The 25,604-nt window shown below is 42.0% G+C and overlaps 1 protein-coding gene across 16 annotated transcripts in view; it reads left to right on the top strand.

Moving 5' to 3' along the window:
- The window catches only part of USP40 (ubiquitin specific peptidase 40), an 88,171-nt gene that overhangs the window by 37,004 nt on the left and 25,563 nt on the right, over window positions 1–25,604 (top strand). For all 16 annotated transcript variants that reach the window (XM_042995689.1, XM_042995688.1, XM_042995681.1 and 13 more), the window contains 11 exons: window positions 1,492–1,792; window positions 5,057–5,138; window positions 6,628–6,799; window positions 9,062–9,146; window positions 10,256–10,326; window positions 11,054–11,373; window positions 12,663–12,786; window positions 14,238–14,295; window positions 20,478–20,531; window positions 21,242–21,330; window positions 22,674–22,760. In XM_042995689.1, coding sequence (XP_042851623.1) covers window positions 1,492–1,792; window positions 5,057–5,138; window positions 6,628–6,799; window positions 9,062–9,146; window positions 10,256–10,326; window positions 11,054–11,373; window positions 12,663–12,786; window positions 14,238–14,295; window positions 20,478–20,531; window positions 21,242–21,330; window positions 22,674–22,760 — 1,443 coding nt within the window. The remainder of the gene's footprint in view (window positions 1–1,491; window positions 1,793–5,056; window positions 5,139–6,627; window positions 6,800–9,061; window positions 9,147–10,255; window positions 10,327–11,053; window positions 11,374–12,662; window positions 12,787–14,237; window positions 14,296–20,477; window positions 20,532–21,241; window positions 21,331–22,673; window positions 22,761–25,604) is intronic.

Here is a 25,604-nt window from a genome sequence, read left to right as displayed (position 1 = left end):
GTGCTCAGATAGAATCTACCAGCTGTTGCTTCCTGTGGGGTTTTGTGCATCTTGGATTGTGCATATACTGTTCAGAAGTCAGCCAAGGATTCTAGGGGGATTTGGAGTAGATTTGAGGCTCCTTTATACGGCTCTTTCACTTTCTAGCCTCTCTGGCATGTTCAAATTCTGTTTCCTTGGCTCAGTAAGACTCCTGCCCTTTGCTTGAACCCCTCTACCGCTACAAACTGGGAAGCAGTGGGTTAATGTAAAACTCATCGAGTTTGCTTCCCTTTGAAGGATTATGTCCCGTTTTATGCCTGTTTTTGGTTACTCTCCGAACATTTGTTTTCATTATTTTGTCTAGAGTTTATCATTTCTTATCAGGAAAGTTAGTCCAATAAAAGTTCTCTGCTGTTACTGGGACCAGATTGTGCCAAGTTTGAGGCTTAAAAGAATTAATCCTCAATTATTAAACAAAGAAAAAAATGGCTAACCAGAAAGTTCATTACTCCAAGTTTTCCAACTGTTATTTGATTGTACCTAAACAAATCAGCTACAAAACTCTTTTACTGTCTTTTATACACAGTGTTAACAATACTGTCTGGGTCATATACTCATTCCCTTCTGTTGGTGATACCATCCTACTTTGATGAGAGAGTTGGCATTGCTGCACATTCATTCTTCCAAGTGGAAAATGAGAGAGTCACCTTTCCACATTGACTGATGGACTAAGCAGATGTTGTGCATACCTCCCAGGTGGTTTCCTGCATAAAGTAACTTCGTGCTGTGAGGCAAGAAGACGCAAGGCCACACAGCAATCAGGCAGTGAGAAGGGACAAGAGTAGGGCTGAAAGAGGGGATAGGCAACGAGGAAAGAGTGGTTTCTTCTTTCTAACCCTTTAGCGAGAACTTGATTAATAGTTTTTAGGATTAAGACTTAAGCCTTCTGTGCTTTGATTGCCTGAGCTAACCTGTCAGCTTCCTGGACAGGCAACATTCAATTTAGTCCATGTTAAATGACAACTTCAGCTTATGATTATTACTTTATTCCTTTATTACTTTATTCCTTTATTACTCAGACAGAGTTTGTCTGAGTCACTAGTTTTGAAATTCTCTTCCGTAACGTTTCACTGTTGTGATTGCCTTTGTTTTATGCTCTGTTTATATTCTGTTTGAAACATCTCAAAAGTGTTTGTTCTGCCTAATCTATTTTAGTAAAGTACTTTTCAAAACTAGTGTTATTGAGGTATAATTAAAGTATTTTTTGGCTTGTGGCACGGCAGCTTTCTCCCTTGATGTGACTATTAGACTGTTTAAAGGAGAGCACTCTGATTGTTATTAAATGTCTCATCAGGACTCAAACGGATTTTTTTTTTTCCCTTCTTAGCTGGGTAGGCCAAAAATAAAGGTGAAGTTCAAATATTTAGTCACAGAAAGGAAGGTGTAGTTTTTTATTTAAAAAAAAATTTTTTTATTAACCTTACTATTTGTTTTTTTGTCTCTCTGTAGTTCTTACAGCTTCATTCTCAGATATTTCTGCTCAGTGCAGATGAAAGTACAGTTAGTCTCTTGAAGAATGGTTCTCTCCAGGCTGAGTCCGATTTCCAAAAGAAGGATCAACACCTTTTCCAGATGCATACTTCAGAATCCCCAGGATTAAATGACAGAAACTCCTGTCCCCACTGGTTTGATATAAATGATTCCAAAGTCCAACCAATCAAGGAAAAAGATATTGAACAGCAGTTTCAGGGTAAAGAAAGTGCCTACATGTTGTTTTATCGGAAATCCCAGTTGCAGAGACCCCCCGAAGGTATGGAAAGAAAAATGTTCTATTTGTTTAAGTTGATGACGTTAGGTGATAAATATGTAATGCTGTTTGAATTTTTACCCTTTTAAAAGAAAGTTTACTCTTGGGCACCTGGGTGGCTCATCGGTTAAGCATCCGACTCTTGGTTTCAGCTCAGGTCATAATCTCACGGTTTCGTGAGTACGAGTCCCACATGGGCTCTGCGGTGACAGCGAGGAGGGAGTCTCCCTCTCCCTCTCTCTCTGCCCCTCCCCCACTCATGCTGTCTCTCTCAAAATAAATCAATAAACTTAAAAAGTTTACTCTTGGAACATTTTTAAATATTTTCAAGATTAACAGGAGGAAACACATTATGCAAAAGATATCTAACAGTCATTTTATAATTATATATTTGTATTTATTTTTTCTCCTTTAATAATATGAGGCCATAGTTAGTGTTTCAAAATCGGGTGCTTGGATCACATAATGGGTTCTTGTTGTGTGGACTGACTTGCTTGTGATTGCCCTATGCTTAGGCTTGGCTGTGTCGTTTGGCCATGTGTTTGTTGCCTTTGAGTTGTAAGGGGCCCTAGTCTTGTTTTCATATGTCCCCTTTTTACTTCTTTTTTCCTTTCCCTCAAGATAATTAATGTAGTCTCTGAGCAATTGAAGTATCTTCAAAACATTCTTTGTTAAACCTTCTAAGACAGCTCATAAGACAGGGAGGTTAAACACTGAGACCCACAGTGATACATTATTTTAAAGTGTTTATTTGGGGGGGTGGGCAGAGAGAGAGAGAATCTAGTGCTCTGTCAACATAGGGCCTGACGTGGGGCTCAGTCCCACAAACCGGCAGATCGTGACCTGAGCCAAAATCAAGAGCTGGACACTTAACCGACTGAGCCACCCAGGCACCCCCACAGTGATACATTTTTAATTGAAAGCACTAACATGAATCAAAGTGTGCAGACTTTGGTCACTTCCCAAAGTCCACTCAAAAGTAAAAATCCTAACCAGGGAAGTTCCTTGGATTGAGGCAAATCTGTGGTTGCAAATGAGGACACTGTTCTTAGAGAATGAAAATAGTAATTGTTTTTATAAAGAACAAGAAGAGAGCAGTTACTGATTTGCACATGAGTCAAAGGAAATAAAATTTCTGGATCTAAAACTGTTACACAGTTATTCTGTTTAACCAGAAATTCTAGGCTTTATTTTTTTGAAGGGGGAAAAAATACGGTAATGGTTCTGATAAAAATACTGTGAAGGCAAAATTCACAGTTCTAGAAATATATATTAACAACAAAAAAGAACGTGTTCAGATGGAGTATTTCTTTTTCCCCAAATTGAATTTTAGTATGTGTATGATTTGACTAGGTACTAAATGATAGTTTTCTAGTTAGCTTATGAATTGAATAAAGATCTGGCTGAAATCTTAATGGACTTCTGGGGGGAGTAAAGGGATGGAACGTGGCAAAATGATTCTAAATTCACCTAGAGAGGTGAGTTAACGGAAACTGACGCAGGACCTACTGAAGGGAATTTACTCCATCAGTAAAAACCTGTTTGTAAAAGCTCCAGCAGTTAGACAGCACAGTGCTTAATGTGGAGAGGTGGGCAGATCACTGGAGTAGAGCTAGCCCAGATACCCGTCCAGGGTTTTTAAGGTTTTAACCCGTGGTAAGGTAACTTTTCAGCTAAAGGGGAGGAAAGGGAAATCACTCAAGAAATAGAGCTTGGAAGTAAACTACTAATCACTTGAATTAGCAGTCAGTGTAATCAAGTGACTGTATTCGTCTCTTGAATGAAATTCGAGTTCCTTTAATGTTTTTGTTAAAAGGGAACCTTAAAATGTATAAGCATATTTTCTTTTTCTTTCTTTAATTTTTTCAATGCTCATTTATTTTTGAGAAAGCAATAGAGTGCAAGTGGGGGAGGGGCAGAGAGAGAGAGAGAGACAGACAGACAGACAGACAGAACCCAAAGCAGGCTCCACACTCTGGGCTGTCCACACCGAGCCTGATGTGGGGCTTGAACTCGTGAAACGTGAGATCCTGACCTGAGCTGAAGTCGTTCGCTTAACTGACTGAGCCACCCAGGCGCCTCATATATTTTCTGATCTTAAGGTAGAGAAGACCTTTCTAAGCTTAAAAGGAAAAAAAGAAAATTTAAGGAAAAATGTTACAAACATTTAATAATCTAAAAGGCAAATGACAAGCCCTGTGGGAAACAGGAAAATATATGACATTTATTTCCAGTCTGCAGAGTGCTCTCATGTATATTCCATTGTGCTTAATAGAAAATTGGGAAAAGGCTATAAATAAGCAAATGTACAAAAGAAGAAGAGCAACCAATAAAGTGAAGGAAAAACAAATTCAGCCTAACTCATAATCAAAAACCAGGCATTGAAATGGCAGTGAGACTCCACTTTTTTCCTGCCAAGTAAAATGTTTCTGCTAATCTTGTTCTCAATAGTTGGCACTTGGTCTGGTTAGGTATATAAAGTAGTATAACCGATTAGGTTATGTGTATTTAAAAACCTTAAACCAGTAATTCTACAAATTGGTCTTGAAATAATCAGAGTTGTGTATAAATATTGATGTTCAAAGATGTCAGAGATGTTCGTTACTCCCATTATCTTATAATAATGACTAGAAATCACCCCAATGTCTAACAGAAAAGATTGGTAAGATTAATTCTGCTATTTATAGAATGGACTACTGTGCAATCATTTAAAACTTTGGAGAAACACAAATGTGAAATGAAAAAGCATGTAACAGATTTGTTAAATACAGTGCCAGTCACTTTAAATAAGCGTGTGTATGTGCGCACATGCGTGTGTGCACGTACAGACACGTTGCGCAGGTACATAGAAGAGAGACCAGAAGTATACATAATAAATTTTAGGAGTATCTCTTGGGAATGGGATTACAGGTGATATCTATTTCTTTTATATTGGAAAAATACTTTCCAGAATTTTTGCAGTGACCAGTTACTACATTTGTTATCAGGGAGAAGATAGTGGGTGTTCTTTTTTAAAAGTGTGTTTAAAGAGAATCAAAGCAATGGACTCCTTCTACTAGCTTGGCTTAAAGAGCCATGTATCTTTCATTGGTCGTAATGTTTTCGGTTTTCAGATGGGAGAGCTTAGATCCATGAGAAGTTCGTGTTCACAGAGATAGTTAGTGCAAGCTTTCCTAGCTTCCAGCACTTTCTCCTTTTCTCTGCTACCAAGTGTCCAGCAACCAGAGTTCGTGTAGTCAGCCCAAGTTAATGACGTTTTTTCCACAGCTCGAGCCAATCCAAGGTACGGGGTTCCAGGTCATTTGCTGAATGAAATGGACGCGGCCAACATTGAACTGCAAAGAAAAAGGTGAGTTTGACCTACTTTTAGAGTTCAAGTGGTTTTTCTGGACAATGAGGATCTAATTTAGGTCTTAAGTATTCAATCAGAAAAATTAAAAAGAAAAAAAAAGTCAATTAATGCCAGTGTCTGTGTAGCTGCTGAATTTTTATAGTGAGAGTATCTTCTACTTTGAAATGATCCTTCTCTGTGACAGCGAATGCAATCATGTCACACGAATGGCCGTTGCTGAGTAGGGATGAAGCCTGGGAACACTGGAGAACTTGGTAAACACACAGGACGCTAAATGAATTGTATCCTGGCCTGTCAGGTGGTGCTCTAGGTACAAAGAGCCCGCTGTGAAAATCACCCCTCCTTATTTTAGTTGTGGAGAAGTGACACGTAGTGACAGAAGACCGAAGGTGGGTAAAAGGAAGGAATGTGGATTCTTCAAACTCTCTGGCAAAAACCCGTAACGGGTTATCCCAAGCGCGGTTTGTGAGAACTTGATGATTTCCTGTTCTCTTTTGAGGTGTCAGCTTGGACCCTGAAAAACTGGATCTTTAGTTGCTCTCTGACAGGGTCAGTGGGGTATTGGGTTAGGGAAGTGGATGTTCTCGTGGCCTCCACGTGGCTGGCTCATTATGTAGCAGGGATGTGTTCAGCATTTTTATCATTGACTTGAAGCTGGGGGGAAAAAAGTGGCAAATGGATTGAATGGCAAACCGCTGTCAAAGGAAATCAAGACACTAAAAATATACAACCTAGAGTAAAACATCTTAAACGGGAAAGATAACCTGCATGAATGGGTGCACATTAGCAGTGGGTGTTCAGAGCAACAGCAGCAACAACGTAACGGGTTTAGCCAGCCAGCACTAAGCTTTTTTATGTGACCATCAGAAAAGTTAGTGCTGTCTTTGACCACATTAGTAGAATTGTGTCTGGAGAACCTGAGCAGTGGCCTCACCCAGCTCTCCCTTGGCCAGATTGCCAGGAGTGGAGTAGCCAGCACTGGCCTTAGGGGAGCCGAGCGGATTCAGAGAAAAGCAGCCAGCACCAGGCTGCAGCTGAGGACCTTCGACCTGGGGAGAGTAGACTCTGGAGGATCTTGAGATCCACTCTGAATATTTTACGGAAGAGTCTACGGGGTCTAGTGAAAGTAAGGGTGAGACAGAAGTTTAAAAATCTGGCACTTAACGCACTCAGGAAGAGGTTTCTAGCATATTTGTAACTGTAGTCTCAGGGTTGGAAGATTCTGAGCGTGGATACTTTTTCAGAATAATATTGCACAGTGTGTCTTAAAATTCGTTTTCCTTGGAATTCACGGTGGCAGAGCTGAAAACTTGCTATTCATTGAGAGACTAAAATGAGTTACTTTTGGAGCATGGAGGAAAAGGACATTAGTGATAATTAGGTAGAATAGAGAACTTATTTATATTGTAAATCAAGTATTTTTGTTTGGGGATGAAACAGTGTTATAAAAACTTAGCATTTGTGTATTTTTTATGCCTCTTTAAAGGGCAGAATGTGATTCTGCAAACAATAGTTTTGAATTGCATCTGCACCTGGGCCCTCATTATCATTTCTTCAATGGGGCTCTGCACCCGACAGTCTCTCAAGCAGAAAGCACGTGGGATTTCACCTTTGATAAAAGAAAAACTTTAGGAGATCTTCGACAGTCAATACTGCAGGTAATTTAGCCCTGCTTCCTCTTACTAATTTAGACATTAAGGTCCGTCTCAAGCTGGACTCTCCTTTTCAAAAACCCTGTTTGGGAGACAACTATTTCTTTTGCAAAGCCACTTAAAATCCTACAGCTGCCACTTCATGAGGGTTGCCCCAGATGTTCTCTCTGTGTACATTTTTCAGAGAGGCTTTTCTGCATGCCGAGACCCACACTGTCCTGCCAGCAGGTTTTCAGGGGGAGAATCAAGCCTGGTATATTTTATCTGGGGAGAAAGAGTATAAGACTATCCCTTTTTTGGAAAATTATTTGTTAAAAGAGGAGAAAAAAATAAAGATGAGCATGTTGCCCAAAACCAAGAGCTAAGCAAACAAAAGCATCTAACACTTCTCCCTTTCCTAAGTAGAGCGGAGCGTTTTGTTGTTTTAAATTTTTTTTAAGAGAAAAAAAATTTAAGGAAAAAGAGAAAGCCAGACAGTGCGCAAGCAGGGGAGGGGCAGAGAGAAGTGGGGAGAGAGAATCCCAAGCAGGCTCCACACTTGTCAGCACAGAGCCCGATGGGCTCAAACCCATAAACCGTGAGATCACGAACTGAGCCGAAATCAAGAGTCGGATGCTTGACAAACCGAGCCACCCAGGCGCCCTGAGAATAGCATTATTACTAAAGCTTTTCAGTGAAGGAAAATCGCTCCTGGTGTGCAGTACAAACGAGCCTTGTCGGTCATTTCCTCTGAGTAACCGGTCCAGGTGTGCTTTACTGAGAACAGTGCTGCTTACTTTACTTCCAGTGCCTTCATGTAGATCATGTCCTCTGGTTCTTAATCTCACGGCAACCCAGGGTAAGCTAACTCCATATTACAGGTGCAAAAATTGTGGTTTGGGAACATCTAATGGCTTGTGTACGGTCGGGCTTCTGGTTGTGGTAGAACTAGGCCCTGGTCTCCTTACTCTTTCCTTCCTTTTAATCACACCTTTTCACCTTGTGCTACTTCCTACTCATACTCAAGGAAAAGGGAAATAGAAAATGTAGGCATTAATTTCTTGCAGGAATAAATGAATTTTCTGAAAAAATGTATCAATTCCCAGGGCACCTTGGTGGCTCAGTCTATAAGCATCTGACTCTTCAGCTCAGATCATGATTCATGGGGCTCTGTGGCAGCGTGGAGCCTGCTTGGGATCTCTCTCCCTCGCTCTCTGCCCCTCCCCCACTCATGCTCCCACTCTCACTCTCTCTCAAAATAAGTAAAATAAAAAAAACACTTATCAGTTCCCAAAATTATTCACTTTCTCTTGATTTTCCTCTTGTACAAAGAAAAGCAGGCCAATGTCTTTTTTAACTTTAGTGGATTTGAATGATATTTAAATGTTGGATTCGTATCAGGATTTCTGAAATTTCCTAGTGTTTCTGAATTTTTGCATTAAAAGTTCACTCCTGAGCCAGTCCAGGCAGTGTTGTTATAGGTAGGTTTGGGAAGGGGACCCCGTCTAGGGGGACCTTTCAGATGGAAAAGACCTCTTCACCTTCGTAAGTTTCAAATTTGCTGCAGTCTGCTTTCTGGTGTTTTAAGTGCACATCTCTGTTATTCTGGAGGTAAGACATTGGCAAGAGGCTGCAGGGTTGACTCAGTTAACTAATCACCTGTAAAGAGGAGATTTCTTTTTAAGGGAGCTACCTTGTGGTATTGTGGAGAGGAATGAAGTAGGACTGACCCTTACAGGCGATGTTATCCTGGTGAGATGACCAGTCCCCAGAGTCTTAGGTCTAGAAACTTAAAAAAAAAAAAAATCCATGGTGATACTATTCTGTAAACTGGCAATGCTGCTTTTTGAACTTATAGTGGGAAACATTCCTTTCAAGTTAACAAAAATGTTGGTGTGTGCTTTTCCCTGCACAGTGCTAGTGAAACGAATGATTCTTGCTCTTTGGACAAAGATTTTTGGGCTGGCATGCTATCAGTGTGCCTTCCCGAGGAAGTGGCCTTCCCCGTGAATTAAGTACAGTCGTTGGGGTGGTCATCACATTCACTGCGTATGCAGCATTCTCCGGTCGCTAATGGCTGAGATTAGCCATCTTTGGATTTGGCTTATTTAGCAACGAGTGATGCCTTCTTGCCACATCTTTGGTGCTGGGTGGGATGGGTGTATTCATTCGCTAGCTCCCCGTTTCATCTAAACACATGTAAAATTGCACAGTGTGATTCTTTCACCTGGAAATGTGAAATTAATGTTACTTCCCATCGTTCTGTTTTCTTCCACTAATATTCTGTAGCTGTTAGAATTTTGGGAAGGAGATCTGGTGCTTAGTGTGGCAAAGCTTGTTCCTGCAGGACTTCACGTTTATCAGATGCTGGATGGTAAGATAAACAACTGAAATACGACAACTCATCTCATATATTTATATTTTGATCATCTCCTCTGTGATTGTCTTCTCTTAGCCGGTCTCTCCCCCTACTTGCTACTTCCTTAACTAGGCTATCATCACATTGTCGGTTTTCAAAGAACTAATTTATCTGATTTATGTTCTGTGTGAATTCTGCTAGCACAGACGTGGTTTATATTTTTTTTTCAAATTAAGGGCACCTCTCCACCAAAACAAGTTTTTGAGAGGCTTTGGATTTTTTTTTTTTTTTTTGTATTACCACAGATTTTGTAGCAAAGCAGACAAAAATACTTTGAGAACTTAAAAGTATTTGCTACCTGTGAATAACAACAAAACAATAGTAATAGCAGTAGCTGCAGTGACATTTATTTTGGACTTCACTGTGCTAAACACTGAGATAAGTTTTCTGTAAATTGTATCCTTTGATTTTCACAAAATTCTTTTATCTCCATTTCCTAAACAAGAAAACTGACGCTTGGGGACGAGGCACACAGGACAGATAGCTAATTAGTGCTGGGTCCCGGGCCATGTGATGCCTAAGCTCACTCCTGTACGGTGTTCATTACGGTCAGTACTTCCCCTGCTCTCGTGCTCGGGAGGCTTACATAACAACAGTGCAGAAATGCTTACATAAAATGGAAAATAAAAAAAAACAACCGTAAGAGTATGATGAGAAGAATACAGATAAACGTAATATCGGGACACCTGGGTGGCTCAGTCAGTTAAGTGTCTGACTTCAGCTTGGGTCATGATCTCACTGTCTGTGAGTTCAAGCCCCACGTCGGGCTCTGTGCCGACAGCTCAGAGCCTGGAGCCTGCTTTGGATTCTGTGTCTCCCTCTCTCTGCCCCTCCCCTGCTCGTGCTATGTGTCTATGTCTCAAAAATGAATAAATGTTTAAAAAAATTTAAGATAAAAGTAATAGTAAATAATACCAGTATAATATTATGACTGCCTTTTCCTTAATTTTCCTTTATGAGAATGCTTTTTCAAACAAATATTTAAGTGTCTCAGGTTTTTGTTTTTGTTAGGTTGTCTTTGGTGATCATGACAGATGGTCTCACTGATGGCCTCTTCTTCCTAGGAGATAACCTGGCACTGTGTGAAATGGAAATTGAGGATGGGGAAGACATCTTTGTATGGAATGGGGTAGAGGTAAAAACACATTGAAGAAATATTTGTGATGGTTCTGTTTTTTTCAGTTGTTGAATAAAACTTTATTCAGCATATGTGAAGGCAGCTAGATTTTAGAAAAAGTCTGAAATGTCTGATAAATTGTAGGTATAATCAGTGTTAGTTATATGCTAAAGAGACGTTTATTGAGTGCCTCCATCGAGCCAGATGTTCCATTCAAAAGTAAATAGTCCTTCATGCGTTCTGTTCCGTGTAAATAATTGTATTGATCCGGGTGCTGAAGTAGGGATCTGTGCATATTCCCTGAGGGAGTTCAGACGGGGGCAAATACTTACACTGAGTTCTAGGAGTTACCTACGAGAGCAGAGTGAGTTTTCTAAGTCAGGAAAGGGGCAAGGAACGTCTCACCCACTCAGTGGACTGCCCTTGGTTCATCTCCTGTATTTCCAAGGCTCTTTTTCTGTTGTTGTTTTTCCCCCAAGGCTTTATTACCACTACTGGGGACTCGTCCGTCTCTGTCTCCACTCCAGATTTCTCTCCTAGAAAGTAAAAAATGGCTAAGAGAAAGTTTCAGTGGAAAAATCTAGAGTTGTTCTTCTGATATATACAAGACATTTATGAAAACTGTATTTCACTTGAAAAGAAAAAGAATGAGAATTCTTCAAGAGTAGTCTTTTACTGTGTTGTTCTGTTGACTTGATCGTGGCAGATAGAAACTATACTAACACTTGTCTTGGTATCATCGTAGGTTGGTGGCATCCACATTCCAACCGGTAGCGACTGTGAGCCTGTGCTCATAAATGTTCTTCATCTCGCAGCAAGCAGCCAGGGGGAAAAGTGTCAGCAGTTGGTAGAAGCCCCACATGTGTTCCCATCCAATGCAGAAGTGCGGGCTGTGCTCACAGCCTTGGCAATGCCCGTAGCCGTCCTCTTCGTCGGCACCACCGACTCTGTCGGGGAAGAGAACTGGGTCGCCATTCCTGAGGAAGATCTGAAGAAGACGTTCAGAGAACAGGGCCTCGGGAACGGGAGCTCGGTTCTCGTTCAGGAGTCTAAAGATGATAAGAGGTAGCTTGCTGAAACATAAGAGAATTCCTTTTTAAGAAATTTTAATTATAGTTTTTCTATCTCTTAGAACTCTAAAGCTTTATTTTAATAATGGTAAGAGTTCAGTATTTTCCTTTTGTTTCTAAACATCGTGTTCTGTGCACCGTATACAGGAGTGTTCTGGGTTAGGCAGCTTGGAGGAAAGATGATACTGAAATGGGTTTTTTCTTTTTAAATTTTTCCAGTAAGTATGGTCGATAATATAGGTGTAGATGAGATATAGTCTAGTTTTTTATAAAGCAGAATCTTCGCAAATCAGTTCTGATTAGCACTCACTACAAAACCGAAGGCACATTCTCACAAAGTTCCTGAATTTTTTCATGAGGAGGATATTAAGATACAGCTAAATTTGTCCATTTTGTCACAAGTTTCCCAGAAGGCAACTCCAGTTTTCATCATAATCCTTTTTCTGACTCCTGAGACCCTCCCATCTGCCCAGATATGGCACTTAATGTGGGGAATTATAACTTCGGTCCCCATGAGTCACACGGATGCTCCAAAGTGCCGCGTCTCTCCGTTTGTCACCCACGTCGGTTGTGGTGCTTTTCTGTGGTCAGTGCGTCCTGCACCGTCACCCACCAGCTTTCCGTCTACTGAGGACTTGAGGTTGCCAGCAACAAACGAGTTCGCTCCTTGACCAGTGCCGCGAATATGCTTACATTACAGGCTCCGTATTATCAGTAATGGTGGCCGTGACACAGGCCGCTCGGAACTGCTTTTATTTTGTATTACATCTATCACTACCACTCTTTGGGACGAGTGTTTTCCAGGCATTTATTTCTACACTTTGTTGATTTAACTTAAAAGTTTATTATACGTTCCTTTATGAAAAATAACATATGTGTGTTAGGACTTGGGGAACGGAGAAGCGAAGACCGAGCCTCCGTGCCCTGGGCCGGCTTCCCTGGTGGTTCCAGGTGCAGGTCTAAGCGCTCTGACACTTCTCTTTGAAAACGGTGGCAACACACAAGACGAAAAACGTGGCACCAGGTTATTTGTATGAGCCAAAGAATAGTTGGAGTCCTGAATACAGACCCTGTAGACCTACTGCCTAACGCTGTCCTAGAAGCATAGTCTGCTTTCTTAAAGCCACCTCCGTACGCCCTGGTTACCTGCAGTCAGTCACGTCAGAGATGCCTGCGGAATTTTGGAAATAGTGCATAAGGGAAAGTGTTAATTTTCCGATCCTTTCTGATCTGTAGAAGTGCTGTGTAAAAACCCATTTTTTTTTAATGTCTTTTTCCCTACAGTTTGCTGCTCAGACAAGGGAAATGGTTCACTGGTGCGAGTGAGACCAGCTGGCTCCAAGTTCAAAATTTATGCGAGGTGGAGTCTGAGGAGAAGCAAGTTAAAATATCAGCCACTGTGAACACAGTGAGTAGGTTACACTTCAAGTTTGGAGGACGGTTTTCTAGTTGGACAGAATTTGACATGGAAAGCAGTACCCGAAATCTTCAGGACAGTTGTCTCAGTGGGCTTGTAGATCTAAAGAAATCAACTTTTGGGGGCACCCAGTTGGCTCAGTCAGTAGAGCATGCGACTCACGATCTCAGGGTCATGGGTTCAAACTCCCATGTTGGGCGTTGAGCCTACTTTAATAAAAAAAAGGGAGGGGGGAGGAAGTCAACATTTTATTACTAACATTTGATTACTGCTCGTTTACCTGTGTCAGTGGCATATTTATTTCAAGAAAATATGGGCCGTTTTTTCCCTCTAGAGGCTGGAGTTAGAATATAGGATTTGCCTATTTAATTCGTTCATGGAATCTGCCAGCTTCGATAAATATAAAATGTTGTTTTCCTATGACCTTTTCTCTCTTTTTTAAACCAGGCATGTATGTTTCACTTTTGTGTTGTGTTGTTGTTGTTGATCTTCATTTGCTCTGCATTATACTCCGTGCTCCGTATAAAGCCAGCTGCTCTTCAAAGCAATTCTTCACTTTTCCACTTGAAGACCGTGACCCTCATTTCCTTAAACATCATTTCAGGAAACCTCTTTTTTTATATTCACATATTCTCAGTTCATTGAGGTTTTTTATCTATAACATCAAAAGAAACCTGTTAGAATGTTTTCTTTAAATACTCTAATTTCTTACGGTGCATTAATATTTGTTGGTACAGTAGAGGGGACAGGATAAGGCTGGTGCCCTGAAGCTCGAGAGACCTGCCATCCTGACCCTAAGTGAGGACTTTGGGAAGTCCTGGTTATTCAGTCCTTGTCCCTTCTTGGCACCTTCTGGGGCGCTGCTGGGAGGATCCTGTCCGTGATCGCTGACATCACTTTACCGCTGAATTTCCAGTTTTATGCCCTAGAGGCAATTAGCCTAAACCAAAAAGGAAAAAAAAAAAAAAACAATATAGATAAAATTATTTAAACAGATTTAAATAGTGCCCTTGGATTAGCACTGTACATTTTTATATTTTCTATGCTCATTGGCCCTGAGTTCGTCATTCTTAACATAAACAAATACCATTAACTTTGTTTTCTTTTGTTTGCTGTCATTAAAAAGGTTAGTGGGTTTTCAGCTTTTTGCCCTTGTAGCTAGAATTGCTTTAAGTTTTTCCATAAGTGTCTTCTTTCTGCCCCAGTTAACATCAGTTTGGTAAAATCTTAACTATTAAGATCTGAGTTTTTATTTTTAACTTGGTAGAAGATAGAAAATGAATTTCAGGGATAGGAAAAAAAAAAAATCTTTTTTCAAGTAGGCCGAAACCCTGCCCAGTAACTGGTAAGGCAGCTAACCTGTTGACGTGCGCACTGATGACCTCATGCTGTCCCCTCCCGTTGTTCTCCCGCAGAGTCACTAGTTCATTTCTCTATTTTAGGTGGTGTATGAGATTCGAATTAAAGCCATAAAGGAATTAAAATTAATGAAGGAACTAGGTAATCATTTATGTTTGCTTTCGGGTTTTGGGGTTTAATTTAGTTTTGTTTTGATTTTTGGTTGAAAAAACTGTGGGAATACAAAAAGTAATTCAGGAGTGCCTGGGTGGCCCCAGTCAGTTGACCGTCCGACTCTTGATTTTGGGTCAGGTCGCGATCCCAGGGTCGTGGGATCAAGCCCTGCGTTGGGCTCCGCGCTGAGCATAGAGCCTGCCTAAGATTCTCTCTCTTGGCCCCTTCCCCCAGCTCGTGCATGTGTGTTCGTGTTCTCTTTCTCTCTCTCTCTCTCTCTCTCTCTCTCTCTCTCTCTCTCTGTCTCTGTCTCTGTCTCTGTCTCTGTCTCAGTCTCAAATAAGTAACAGGGAAAATTCATGCACCTACCACACAAAATGGACAATTGTTAACATTTTGTCATGTGTTTATTGTTGTTTGAAACATTGCAAATACAGTTAAAATTCTCTGTGTCCTGCTCCTCAGACCTAGTCCCTCTCCCTCCCCAGATGCAACCAGTGTATCTGATTTGGGTGTGTGTCTAGTGTGTGTGTTCGTATTGTACTTCTATATTATGCTTCCACATAGAGATGTATGTGTGTATTTTCACATTTAAATTAATTCTGTCGTACTGAATATAACATTCTGAAACCCACTCTTCACTCAGCATTAGGTTTTCTTTAACAGCTTTATCGAGGTATAATTTACATCTTATGAAATATGCATTTTAAGTGTCAGCGATGATTAGTAAATGTATGGAGTTGTACAGCCATCAGCACAGTCCAGTTTCCAAACATTTCATTGCTCCGAAAAGATCCCTTATGCCGGGTGCCTGGGTGGCTCAGTTGGTTAACCACCCGACTCTTGATTTCGGCTCAAGTCATAATCTCACAGTTCTTGGGTTCGAGCCCTGCATTGGGCTCTGTGCTGACGGCGTGGAGCCTGCTTGGAATTCTCTCTCCCTGCCTCTCTCTGCCCCTACCCTACTCTTGCTCGCTCGTGCGCTCTCTCGCTCTCTCTCTCTCTCTCTCTCTCTATCTCAAAATAAATAAATAAACTTAAAAAAAAAAGATCCCTCATGCACCTTTTGCATTCCAAACCCCGACAGCCGTTCGTCTACTTCCTGTCTCTGTAGACTTACAGAGACATGTGGTTTGTAGTGCCTTGTGTCTGACTTCTTTCACTTAGCATACCATTTTGAGGTTTATCCATGATTGAGCATGTACCAGAAGTGTGTTCCTTTTCATTGCTGACTAAATACTCAGTGGTACAGATGGATCACGTTTTGCTTATTCATCTACCAGTTGATATACATTTGCATTGTTTCTAGTTTTAGGGTTTTATGAATAATGCCACTGTACACATTTCCATCCAAGTCTTTGTGTGGACATGTTTTCAGTTCTCTTGGGTAGATATATAGGATTATAACTGCCGGGTCATATGGCAAATGTATGTTTAACTTTATAAGAAACTGCCATACTACTTTCCAAAGTGGCTGAATCATTTACATCCCCACTAGCAATGTATCAGCATTGCTGTTTGTCCATATCCTTGCCAGTGTTTGTAAGTATCTTTTTGATTATAGTCATTCTAGTGGATATGAATTGCTATCATTGTGTTTAATTGATTTTCCTAATGCAGCAGTTGTGAGCACTTTTGATGTGCCTACTGTCTATCTAAAGGATTCTACTAAAAAGGTACTAAAATTAGCAAGCTTAGCAAGAAGTCAGGATTAATACACAAAAGTCCGTTGTTTGTTTACTAGCAACAAAAAAAATGGAAAATGAGATTAAGAAAACATTTACAATAGCATGAGATATCATGAAAAACTTGGGGATAAATTTAACGAAATATGTGCAAGACGTATATATATACTTACGACAAAAAAATTTTGTTGTGAAAAGTCAAAGAACACCTAAATAAGCGGAGCACTGTATCGTGTTTTTGGGTCAGAAAAGACGACATTGTTAAGAGGTGAATTCTCCCAGAATCGATTTGTAGATTGAATGCATCCTCCTCACTCAAAATGCTATTGAGTTTTGCTTGTGTATGTGTGTGTGTAGAAATTGACAGGCTGATTCAATTTACATGGAAGTGCAAAGAACCTAGAGTATCCTGACAGTTTGGAGGTGGGGGTGGGGAACAGAGTTGGAAGAGTTACCCTGTCTGATTTCAAGATTCAGTCCAAAGCTGTAGGCATCAAGACAGTGGGTGCTGGCATAGGAGTAAACATAGGGCAGCAAGCTGCCTAAGCCTGTAACCTGTTTCTTTGCAGTCAGTGAGCCGAGAATAATTTTCATACTTTTAAAGGACTCTTTTAAGAAGGATGTGGAATAGAGACTGTATGTGGTTTTGAACTTAAAATATTTATATTGGGACCACATTGAGAATCCAGAAATAGGTACAAATATGTATAGTCCGTTAACTTTTTTTTTTTAATGTTTATTTATTTTTGAGAGCAAGAGAGAGAGCATGAGGGGGGAGGGCAGAGAGAGAGGGAGACACAGAATCGGAAGCAGGCTCCAGGCCCCGAGCTGTCAGCACAGAGCCTGACGTGGGTCTTGAACTCAGGAACCACGAGATCATGACCTGAGCCAAAGTTGCATGCTTAACTGACTGAGCCACCCAGGCACCCCTAATCCGTTGACTTTTAACAAAAGAGCAAAAGTGTTTCCCTGGGGAAAACGAGTATATTTTCAAGGTAAGGTGCTGGATACTCTAGCTTTGCCTTATATCATGTAAAATACTAATTCTAAGTGGATCATAGACATAAATGTTGAAACCATTTATATACAATTTCTAGGAGAGAACTTATGAGAAAATCTTTGTTACTTTATCATAAGGAAAAGATTTTTTTAAATCAGGACTCAACAGGCACAAACCATAAAAGAAAAAAACTAACAAATTGGCAATATTAAAATTTAAAACCTCTGTATTTAAAAGACATTTGAAAAGACAGGCCACAAACTGCGAGGAAAACAATTTATGTAACACACATTTGACAATAGACTTGCATCCAGGTCACGTAAAATGTGCTTGTACCGTAATCAGAAGACAGCCCAACCCCACATTGGGAGGACGCTTTACAAAAGCACGTCTCTCTGTGGATGACCAGGAAGCCCGGGGAAGGATGCTCGGTGTCATCAGCCATCAGACTGCAACCGTGACAACACAGCACCGCACACCCAGCGGGATGGTTACGGTCACTGGCACACCCGGTGTTGGCGAAGATGTGGGGCTTGTGCAGCCCCCGCTTGGTGCTGGTGGGGGTGTAAAAGCGGTAGCACTTTGGTAGAGAGTCCGCTTAGTATGAATTTGAACGTTCACTTATCCGTCCTAGGTGCTTACCCAAGAGAACTCAAACCTATCCTTACAAACACTATACAGTGTTCGTAACGAAAGCGGGATACAGTCCAGAAGCCCACGCACCAGTGAATGGGTGAGCTCACTACGGTGTATCCTTCTAGAGGGATGCCGTTCATCAGTAAGAGCCACAGACAACCACCACCTGCGGAACATGTAGACTCTCGGAGTGCAGAGCAGAAACTAGGCACGGAAGAGTTCGTATTCTTACGCTTCCATTTACATGAAGTTTTCAAAAAAGAAAACCTAAGCTGTAGTTACAGGGGTGGAAAATCGGATTGGGGGTGGAGGTTGACTGCAAGGTAACATGAGGGGTTTGAGGGATGTGGCTAATCTAGCTCCGTTTGCAGGTGGTTGCTCACTGTTTAAATCGCACTCTTTGTACACGTAAACTGGATGTGTTTTATTGTAACCACCTCAAATTGAAAGCATTTGGTTTATTAAAGTGAATACTTCACCCTCTTCCGTGAAACCGGCCTCCCTTCTTTCACTCTTGCTCCCCTCCAAGCCGCTCTCCATTGAGCAAGTGATCTTCTTAAATGGATGCGAATCTGATCGTATCACTCTGCGCCCAGCTCTCTGGAGCCTCCTTCTCCGCCCTCTCCTCCAAGACCTGGCCTCCTCTGACCGCGGCCTCCGACTTCTTTCTGGTCCCCTCCTCTGCTTATTCACAACACACTCCCCGTGCTGGCTTTCTGGGTTTCCAGTGCGCCAGCTGTGCCGCACCTCACCCAACTTCTCAGGGCTGTCTCCTCCCTCAGCTCTGTCCCCTTCCCTCCTCTTCACTCACTTCACTCAGTTGCCCCAGCAGAAATGTTACTTCCCGTCGTCCCGGAACACGCAGTCTGCACTGCTGTCTGTTTTGTCCTAATACCCCGTACCTCCCTTGTAGCGCTGGGGCCCTACCTGCACCCCTTTCCCCAGCAGCCGAGCCTCTGAGCACAGGCTCCATAGCTGTTCCGCTTCCCGCCGCACCGTCCGCTTCTAGAGCGGGTCTGGCACATAGGCGATGCGGCTCGTGGAATCAAATGGGACTATTTTAAGGAGGTGGTATTTAAAATGCATGTTTTTAAGTTGAAGAACTCTCCGTAAGCTGTTTCAGTTGTCAAGAAACTTGTGTTAGAATTGTTTGCTAGCTTCATATTACCACCGTGTAACATGGAGAACTCCAGAATTTCAGAGATTTGCTGTGGTCTGGCAGAGTGTGAGCTGGGAAGGCCCATGCTGTTCTTATCCTCCCAGCCCCTTACTCATATCTGGCCATTTAAGAATTCTGTCTGGACTCAAAACCTGGTGGGCTCCTCCCCACAAAGCAGGAATCCTCACCCCCACAAAAGTAGGGGCCTAATCCGTTTAATAAGCATAAAAGTCACTTAATGTATTTTACACATAGGCAGTGGGCACGAATGTCAGTTACCGTGGCTCATTACGTAACATCAGCCACCCGGCAACATGGTTCAAATGCCAGCTACACTGGACATTAACTCAGTAATTGCATGAACTACAAACTTTGCTACTCGCCCTTCATTGCACACATCACTGCTTAAACAGCAGACGTGCCTCACGATCAGGGATTTATCTCACCGCAGCACAGCGTGCGATCTGTCCCCCCTTCTGTGGCGACCTGTGCGCTTTCTGCAGTAATGGCTAACCGATCGCTCCACAAAATGAGGGTGCAGCCAAGAAGGTACGCAGAGGGATAGCAGTAGCTAACCGTGGGCACGATGGCACTGCACAGCTCTAGAGACCAGATGTGCAGCCAGAGGACGTGAATGAATGTGAGGAAAGTGGTTGTGACAGAAAGGATGGCGACATTCCAGAGGACGTGGTGCTGGCAGAGAACCTCACGTTAAAGGAGCTTCTGGAGGGGCACCTCAGTTGTTTAACCGGCCAACTCTTGATCTTGGCTCACATCATGATCCCACAGTTTGTGAGTTCAAGTCCCACATCGGGCTCTGCACTGCCAGTGCCATGGGATTCTCACCGTCTCCTCTTTCTCTGCCCCTCCCTCACCCAGGCTCTCTCTCTCAAAATCAATAGATAAAAAACTTAAAAAAAAAAAAAAAGGAGCTCCTGGAGGACTTCATGAGGTTGAGCACAACGTAGGAAATTTTGGAAGCAGACCCAACTTAGATTATGAACGTTTGCCAGGGGATAGACCAGATGCCCCCTCCGGATTGTAAGCTCTCTGACAAGAAGAGAGCCCTGTGTAAACTCGTCTTGCTATGTTTTTTACAAAAAAGAAAAAAAGAAAAAAAATATTCTCAGGGTCTCTAGTGTTTTAAATATTAGTTTTACTATTTGTTTTAATTTCACTATACACTCATAACCAACAGAGATTTAAATGTTTTTTGTTTTTAATTTTTTTAACGTTTTATTTATTTTTGAGACAGGGAGAGATAGAGCATGAACAGGGGAGGGTCAGAGAGAGAGAGAGGGAGACACAGAATCTGAAACAGGCTCCAGGTTCTGAGCAGTCAGCACAGAGCCCGACGCGGGGCTCGAACTCACGAACAGTGAGATCGTGACCTGAGCCGAAGTCGGACGTTTAACCAACTGAGCCACCCAGGCGCCCCTTTAAATGTTTTTTTTAACAACAGTGCTGAAAGGTCACAGGACGTCTGCAGTGGCCCTCATGGCTACTAGGCTGGCTTTGCGCAGTTTCAGCTTGACCGGCACTCCCTCGGTGCTCGCTCCCGCGAAGTGAACGCTGCCTGTACTTGGGGGGTTTTGTCTTGTAGCTCATTGTAGCTTTCTGCTAATTAACACAGTAGAGCATCTCTCCTTAGTTTGGTTTGGTGCACTAACCAGCTTCTTCTTATTTTTAGCTGAGAACAGCTGTTTGAGACCTATTGGTAGAAACGGGAAGCTTCTCTGTCCAGGTAAATCGCGGGAGCCTTCAGAACCTACGCACACTCGTGCCATCGGTCCTTCTTAACACTTAACTTCCGGTAATGGCTTCCAGTGCTTAACATCCTTAAATTTACCTTTTGGAAACTAATTTTTAGGACATTTTATGGTCCCAGTGCCATCTTCACGTGTTACAGAAAAAAATTCAGACACTTCTGTCGTCTAAAGGAAAACGCCTGCCTTTCTGATAAGCTGATCCTCATTTTAGGCTGTTGTTTTGATCGAGTCCTATCTTTCTAGTTTTATTGTCAAAGTGTTTTATTTGTGTTGCTCGTTTTATCGTGAGAGCAGTTGTGAAACAGTTTTTGCTCTCGCCTCTGTAATGCATCTTGTCATTCGACTTAAATAATCAATGGCGGTCACCACAGCAGCTTTAAATGTGGAAGAGGCTGGTCCATCACTCATGAATCGGTGGGGAATATCTCGCTTTTAATCCGTGTGAACAGTGGCTCACAGATAGCTGCCTCTTACTTCTTAGCATTGTCGTACAGATAACTCTAGAGTGTGGAAATTGAAAATCAAACGTAGCTATCATATAGGTAATCTTTTTGCATGGAGTGCACCTCATTTTTTTTCTTTCTTGACACTGTTGATTTTCAAAGAAATACTGATTTCAGTATGTTATTTTGCCCAGAGAGGTAGGAATTCATAACACTCATCATGTTATCCACATTCTTTGTAGTGCCAGACAGCTACACCGTGAAGGAAGCGGAACTGAAGATGGGCAGTTCATTGGGACTGTGTCCTGGGAAAGCACCAACTCCCTCCCAGGTACAGAATCAGCCTTCCCAGAGTCAGAACTTCTTTTTCTTTTTTTAAAGTTTATTTGTTTTTGAGAGAGAGAGAGAGCGTGTGCAAGGGAGGGGCAGAGAGGCAGATACAGAATCTGAAGCAGGCTCCAGTCTCTAAACTGTCAGCACAGGGCCCGACGCGGGGCTCGAACCCAAGAACCACGAGATCATGACGTGAGCCGAAGTCGGACACTTAACTGACTGAGCCACCCAGGCATTCCCAGAAGTTCTTAATTTCATAATTCTTACCTTAACTACTGCAGCAGTAATTGTTTTTCATAGAAGTTTCTTTCTTAAATGGTACCTTTTATGTTAGGCATACATCCATATGGTTCTTCATGTTTAAATCAAGAATATCCTGTCAGAGTATATTCATAAAGTTCTTTTCCTGTGAAAATTTTGTGTTAAGGGGGGCCTCTAAAGTTGAGTGGCCACCTACTTGAATCTAAAATGCACCCTTTTCCCCCCACATTTTGACATCCGTGAGATTAGGATCCATCTTAAGATCTGTAGCATCTGTGATTGCTTCTGACACTGTTTCTTTCTTAGAGGTACAGAAAGGAATGAGTAACCGCCACGGCTTCTTAGACTGAATGAAAACAGCGTATTGATCTTGCCCCGAATTACTCTCTGCAGGAGTCTAATGGTCTCATAGCAGTTCTCTTTTTAATCAGTATTCATTTTCTGTGTAAGATATTAGGTCGACCTTTGCGAGAAGCCCTACCTTTTTTAATAAACTTTTATTACCATCCAGAAGTCAGTGTCCTTACTGTTAAGACTGTATCCAGGGAAGCTAGACTCCTGTCAGGATCCCTGTGGTTCCTGGAGCCACTTCATTAGTGCCCAGCTCCCTCCTCTTTAATTCGTTCCTCCCCGAACTTTAGCACGTCAGAGTGCATGACAAGCTTGTGGCAGGGGAATGTGACAAGATTGAGTCTGAAAGGAAATGAACTGACAGATCAGATTCCCTGGACAGAAAACAAGATCACAACCAAATGACAGAGAAAAAACCCAGCTAATGCTTACAGTGTGTAGCAAATCCTTCTGAGGAGTGACTGAGAAAGAAGTGAAGATCATAGTGAAATAAATAATACCTGTGACAGACAAACATTGACATAATAGTACCTACAGGAGTAAAAACATTGGTGTGAAGCATCTTACGTTTCTAGGTGGTTGAGATTATTGTTTAAATTGCATCTTTATTTGTATACAGTATGAGTTTTTTATTAAAATTCCATGGGCCATTGGCTTGTCTTTTCTGGAAGAAAATAATACATGTATAAAATTGTAAAATTTAGATTAAATTGCATTCATTGATCTTAGCTGTTCCTGTTTTTCACTGTGGGGAGTGATGTTCAGCCTGGTACAGAGATGGAGATCATCGTAGAAGAAACAATGTCTGCGAGAGATGTAAGTAATTTTACTATTTTTGGCGTGGGGAAAGGTCTGTGGGCATTTGGTCTAGGGAGCTGTGGGAACCCGTGTTTGGGTTTTGAGGTTAGGATTCACATAATATATTTTAAAGAATTCTGTGCATTCATTAAAAGAGTAATTTGGGGAACTCGGAAATTGGTGAGCCAACCCAAAGTTTTAAAATAAGATTATTTTTTTTCTTTTTTGATTACCAATAATACTTGTTTATTACAGAAATCTGGGAGGACTTTAAGATACAAAACAGGTGAACATAAGGGAAGGGAAGCAAAAATAATATAAAAACAGGGAGGAGGACAAAACATAAGAGACTCTTAAATATGGAGAACCAACAGAGGGTTACTGGAGGGGGTGTGGGAGGGGGGATGGTCTAAATGGGTAAAGGGCATTAAGAAATCTACTCCTAAAATCATTGTTGCACTATATGCTAACTAACTTGGATGTAAATTTAAAAAAATAAAAATAAAATATCTGGGCTATGTAGAAATGGATTAAAAGAAAAAATTAAAACCTTATTATCCTTTATCTCACTAATGTTAACATTTTGGCATATTTCCTACTGGTGTTTTTAGGTTATATTCATACATAATGACACGCACACTTCATGAATGTGTGTGTGTATAGGGTAAAGCAAACGAAGAATTGTGTTAGCGTCACTAAGAACTAGGACTTTCGGTGTTGGAAAATGGAAACACACATAACATTGGTGTAGTTGCATAGAGCCCACACTCCTGAATTTGGATCAGAAGAGACAGAATGATCTTGGTGTTTTTTAAATTTTTTTTTCTAGCTCAGTCCCCTAGAACAGCTTAGACACAGTGACTGGCCAGGCGGGAGTGAGCCCCAGCGCCCAGATTGCGATTACTAAATACCATTTCCTACTAGAAGGAATTAGGGCTTCTGGAAGTAGCCATTGGTTCTGTATCTAGGTCAGGAACATGTCTGGTGAGCCTGGAACGTCTTGTGCTCACAGAAGCAGTAGCAACTAGCTTGAACTAGCAAAGACTGCTGGGAGCAGCAGAGAAGTTCCAGGGCCACCTTGGAAGAGGCTGTTGCTAGTCACAGATAAGACCGTTGGAGCTTTTGTAGGAATAATCGTAAAGCTGATGAGTACACATACCACATACATAAAATTCATGAGTTGAGAATGATCCTAAAAAGACCGTCTTCATTGGTTACACAGAGTGGACACAAGTGAGCCATAAGGAAAGGGATCGAGCATTCTTCCCCTTTTTCTTTTGGAGACGATACTGCAGGGTAACCAAATAGGTAATGAGAAGGTTTTTTTATAGACCTATCTCAGCTAATAAAATGAAGAAAGAATTTTAGACTGTCACAGTTTTTTTTAACTCCTAGAGAATTAATGGATCTAAACAATGATCCTGAAAGACCGCTAACAACCTAGACATTATAGAAGTTCCAAATTGATACCCATGCTCTTCTGGGAAAAAACAACAACAACAACAACAACCAGAAAAAAATAGTGGACCTGAGCTTTTAGGTCTGAGGAGCAGTGTATAAGGAATAAGGGGACAGAGGGATGTGTTCCCGCACCACAGGGCTACCATCTGCACAGTCCCAAGGTGGAAAACTCCTCTTCATGACATCGGTGGCAGGATGAGGTTAAAAGGGACTCGGGAGACTTAGGGGGAGCAAGGGCAAACCACTAAAACTTAGTCACGGTTTAAGAGAAACTCAGGGAATGTAGGGACGCCTCTGCTGGCTGTCGGTGGAGCACGCGACTCCTGATCTCAGGGTCATGAGCTCTTGCCCCACGTTGGGCATAGAGCTTATTACTAAAAAAAAAAAAGGAAAAAAATGGAATGTGAACACCAACTGGGTGTTTGTTATTAAGGAATTCCTAAGTTTTTCAGATGTCATAATTGTTCTCGGTTCACGTTTTTTTTTAAAGAATGTTCATCTTTTAGAGATGAGTACAGAATATTAATAAATGATACGATGGCTGATATTCTCGCTTCAAAGAACCTGAGGGGAATATGGACACACCAGCCGGGCCAGGGCAGGCATGGAGATGGGGGCTGGGTGTAGGCGGTTCGTGTTTACCACCCCTGCACGTGTTTGAAATTGACCGTGGCAGAACATTTTTTATTTGTTACCTTTTGTTACCTGCTGTAAATATTCTCTCGGTTTTTCATTTGCCGTGTAGCTTTTTGGTTCTTTTTAACTTCAAAGAAAAGAAACCACAGAACTTTCCAAAGTAGCGATGTGATGTGCGTATCTTTCCGCTCTCTTGAACCTGCTGCAGGCAGACTCCTACCCTCTGTGTTGCTGTGCCCGGGGAGCGGTTCTCACTTGTCATCTTCCTACTCTCCATGGCGTTTGACACGATTGATGCCTCTCTGTTCCTGTTTTTTCTTTAACGTTTGTTTATTCTGAGAGCACGAGCAGGGGAAGGACAGAGAGAGATTCCCAAGTAGGCTCTATGCTCAGCATAGAGCCCGGTGTGGGGCTCGATTTCACAAACCTTGAGACCGTGACCTGAGCTGAAATCAAGAGTCAGACACTTAACTGACTGAGCCCCCCAGGCGCCCCAGTGACTCTGTTCCTTGAAACACTTTGGTCACTTGCCTCAAGAGACCACAACTCGTCAGAATTTCCTTCGCCTCACAGGCCTACCCCTTCACAGTTTGCTTTATGCTCTTTTTCCCCCTCGTCAGCACCCCAGCGCTCAGTTCCTAGACTGGACCTCGCCCCAGAGCTCCATGCTTGGGTATCCAGCTGCTGCCTGCTTGTCTGATCGTCATCCCAGATCACCACACCCCTGCTCTGTACACCTGTCCTCTCACCTGTCTCCGGGCCTCA

The sequence above is a fragment of the Panthera tigris genome, chromosome C1 (genome assembly GCF_018350195.1).
Source record: "Panthera tigris isolate Pti1 chromosome C1, P.tigris_Pti1_mat1.1, whole genome shotgun sequence".
NCBI classification, from domain to species: Eukaryota; Metazoa; Chordata; class Mammalia; order Carnivora; family Felidae; genus Panthera; species Panthera tigris.
The sequence above is the reverse complement of the archived record's forward strand: the minus strand, read 5'-3'. Positions and strand labels throughout refer to the sequence as shown.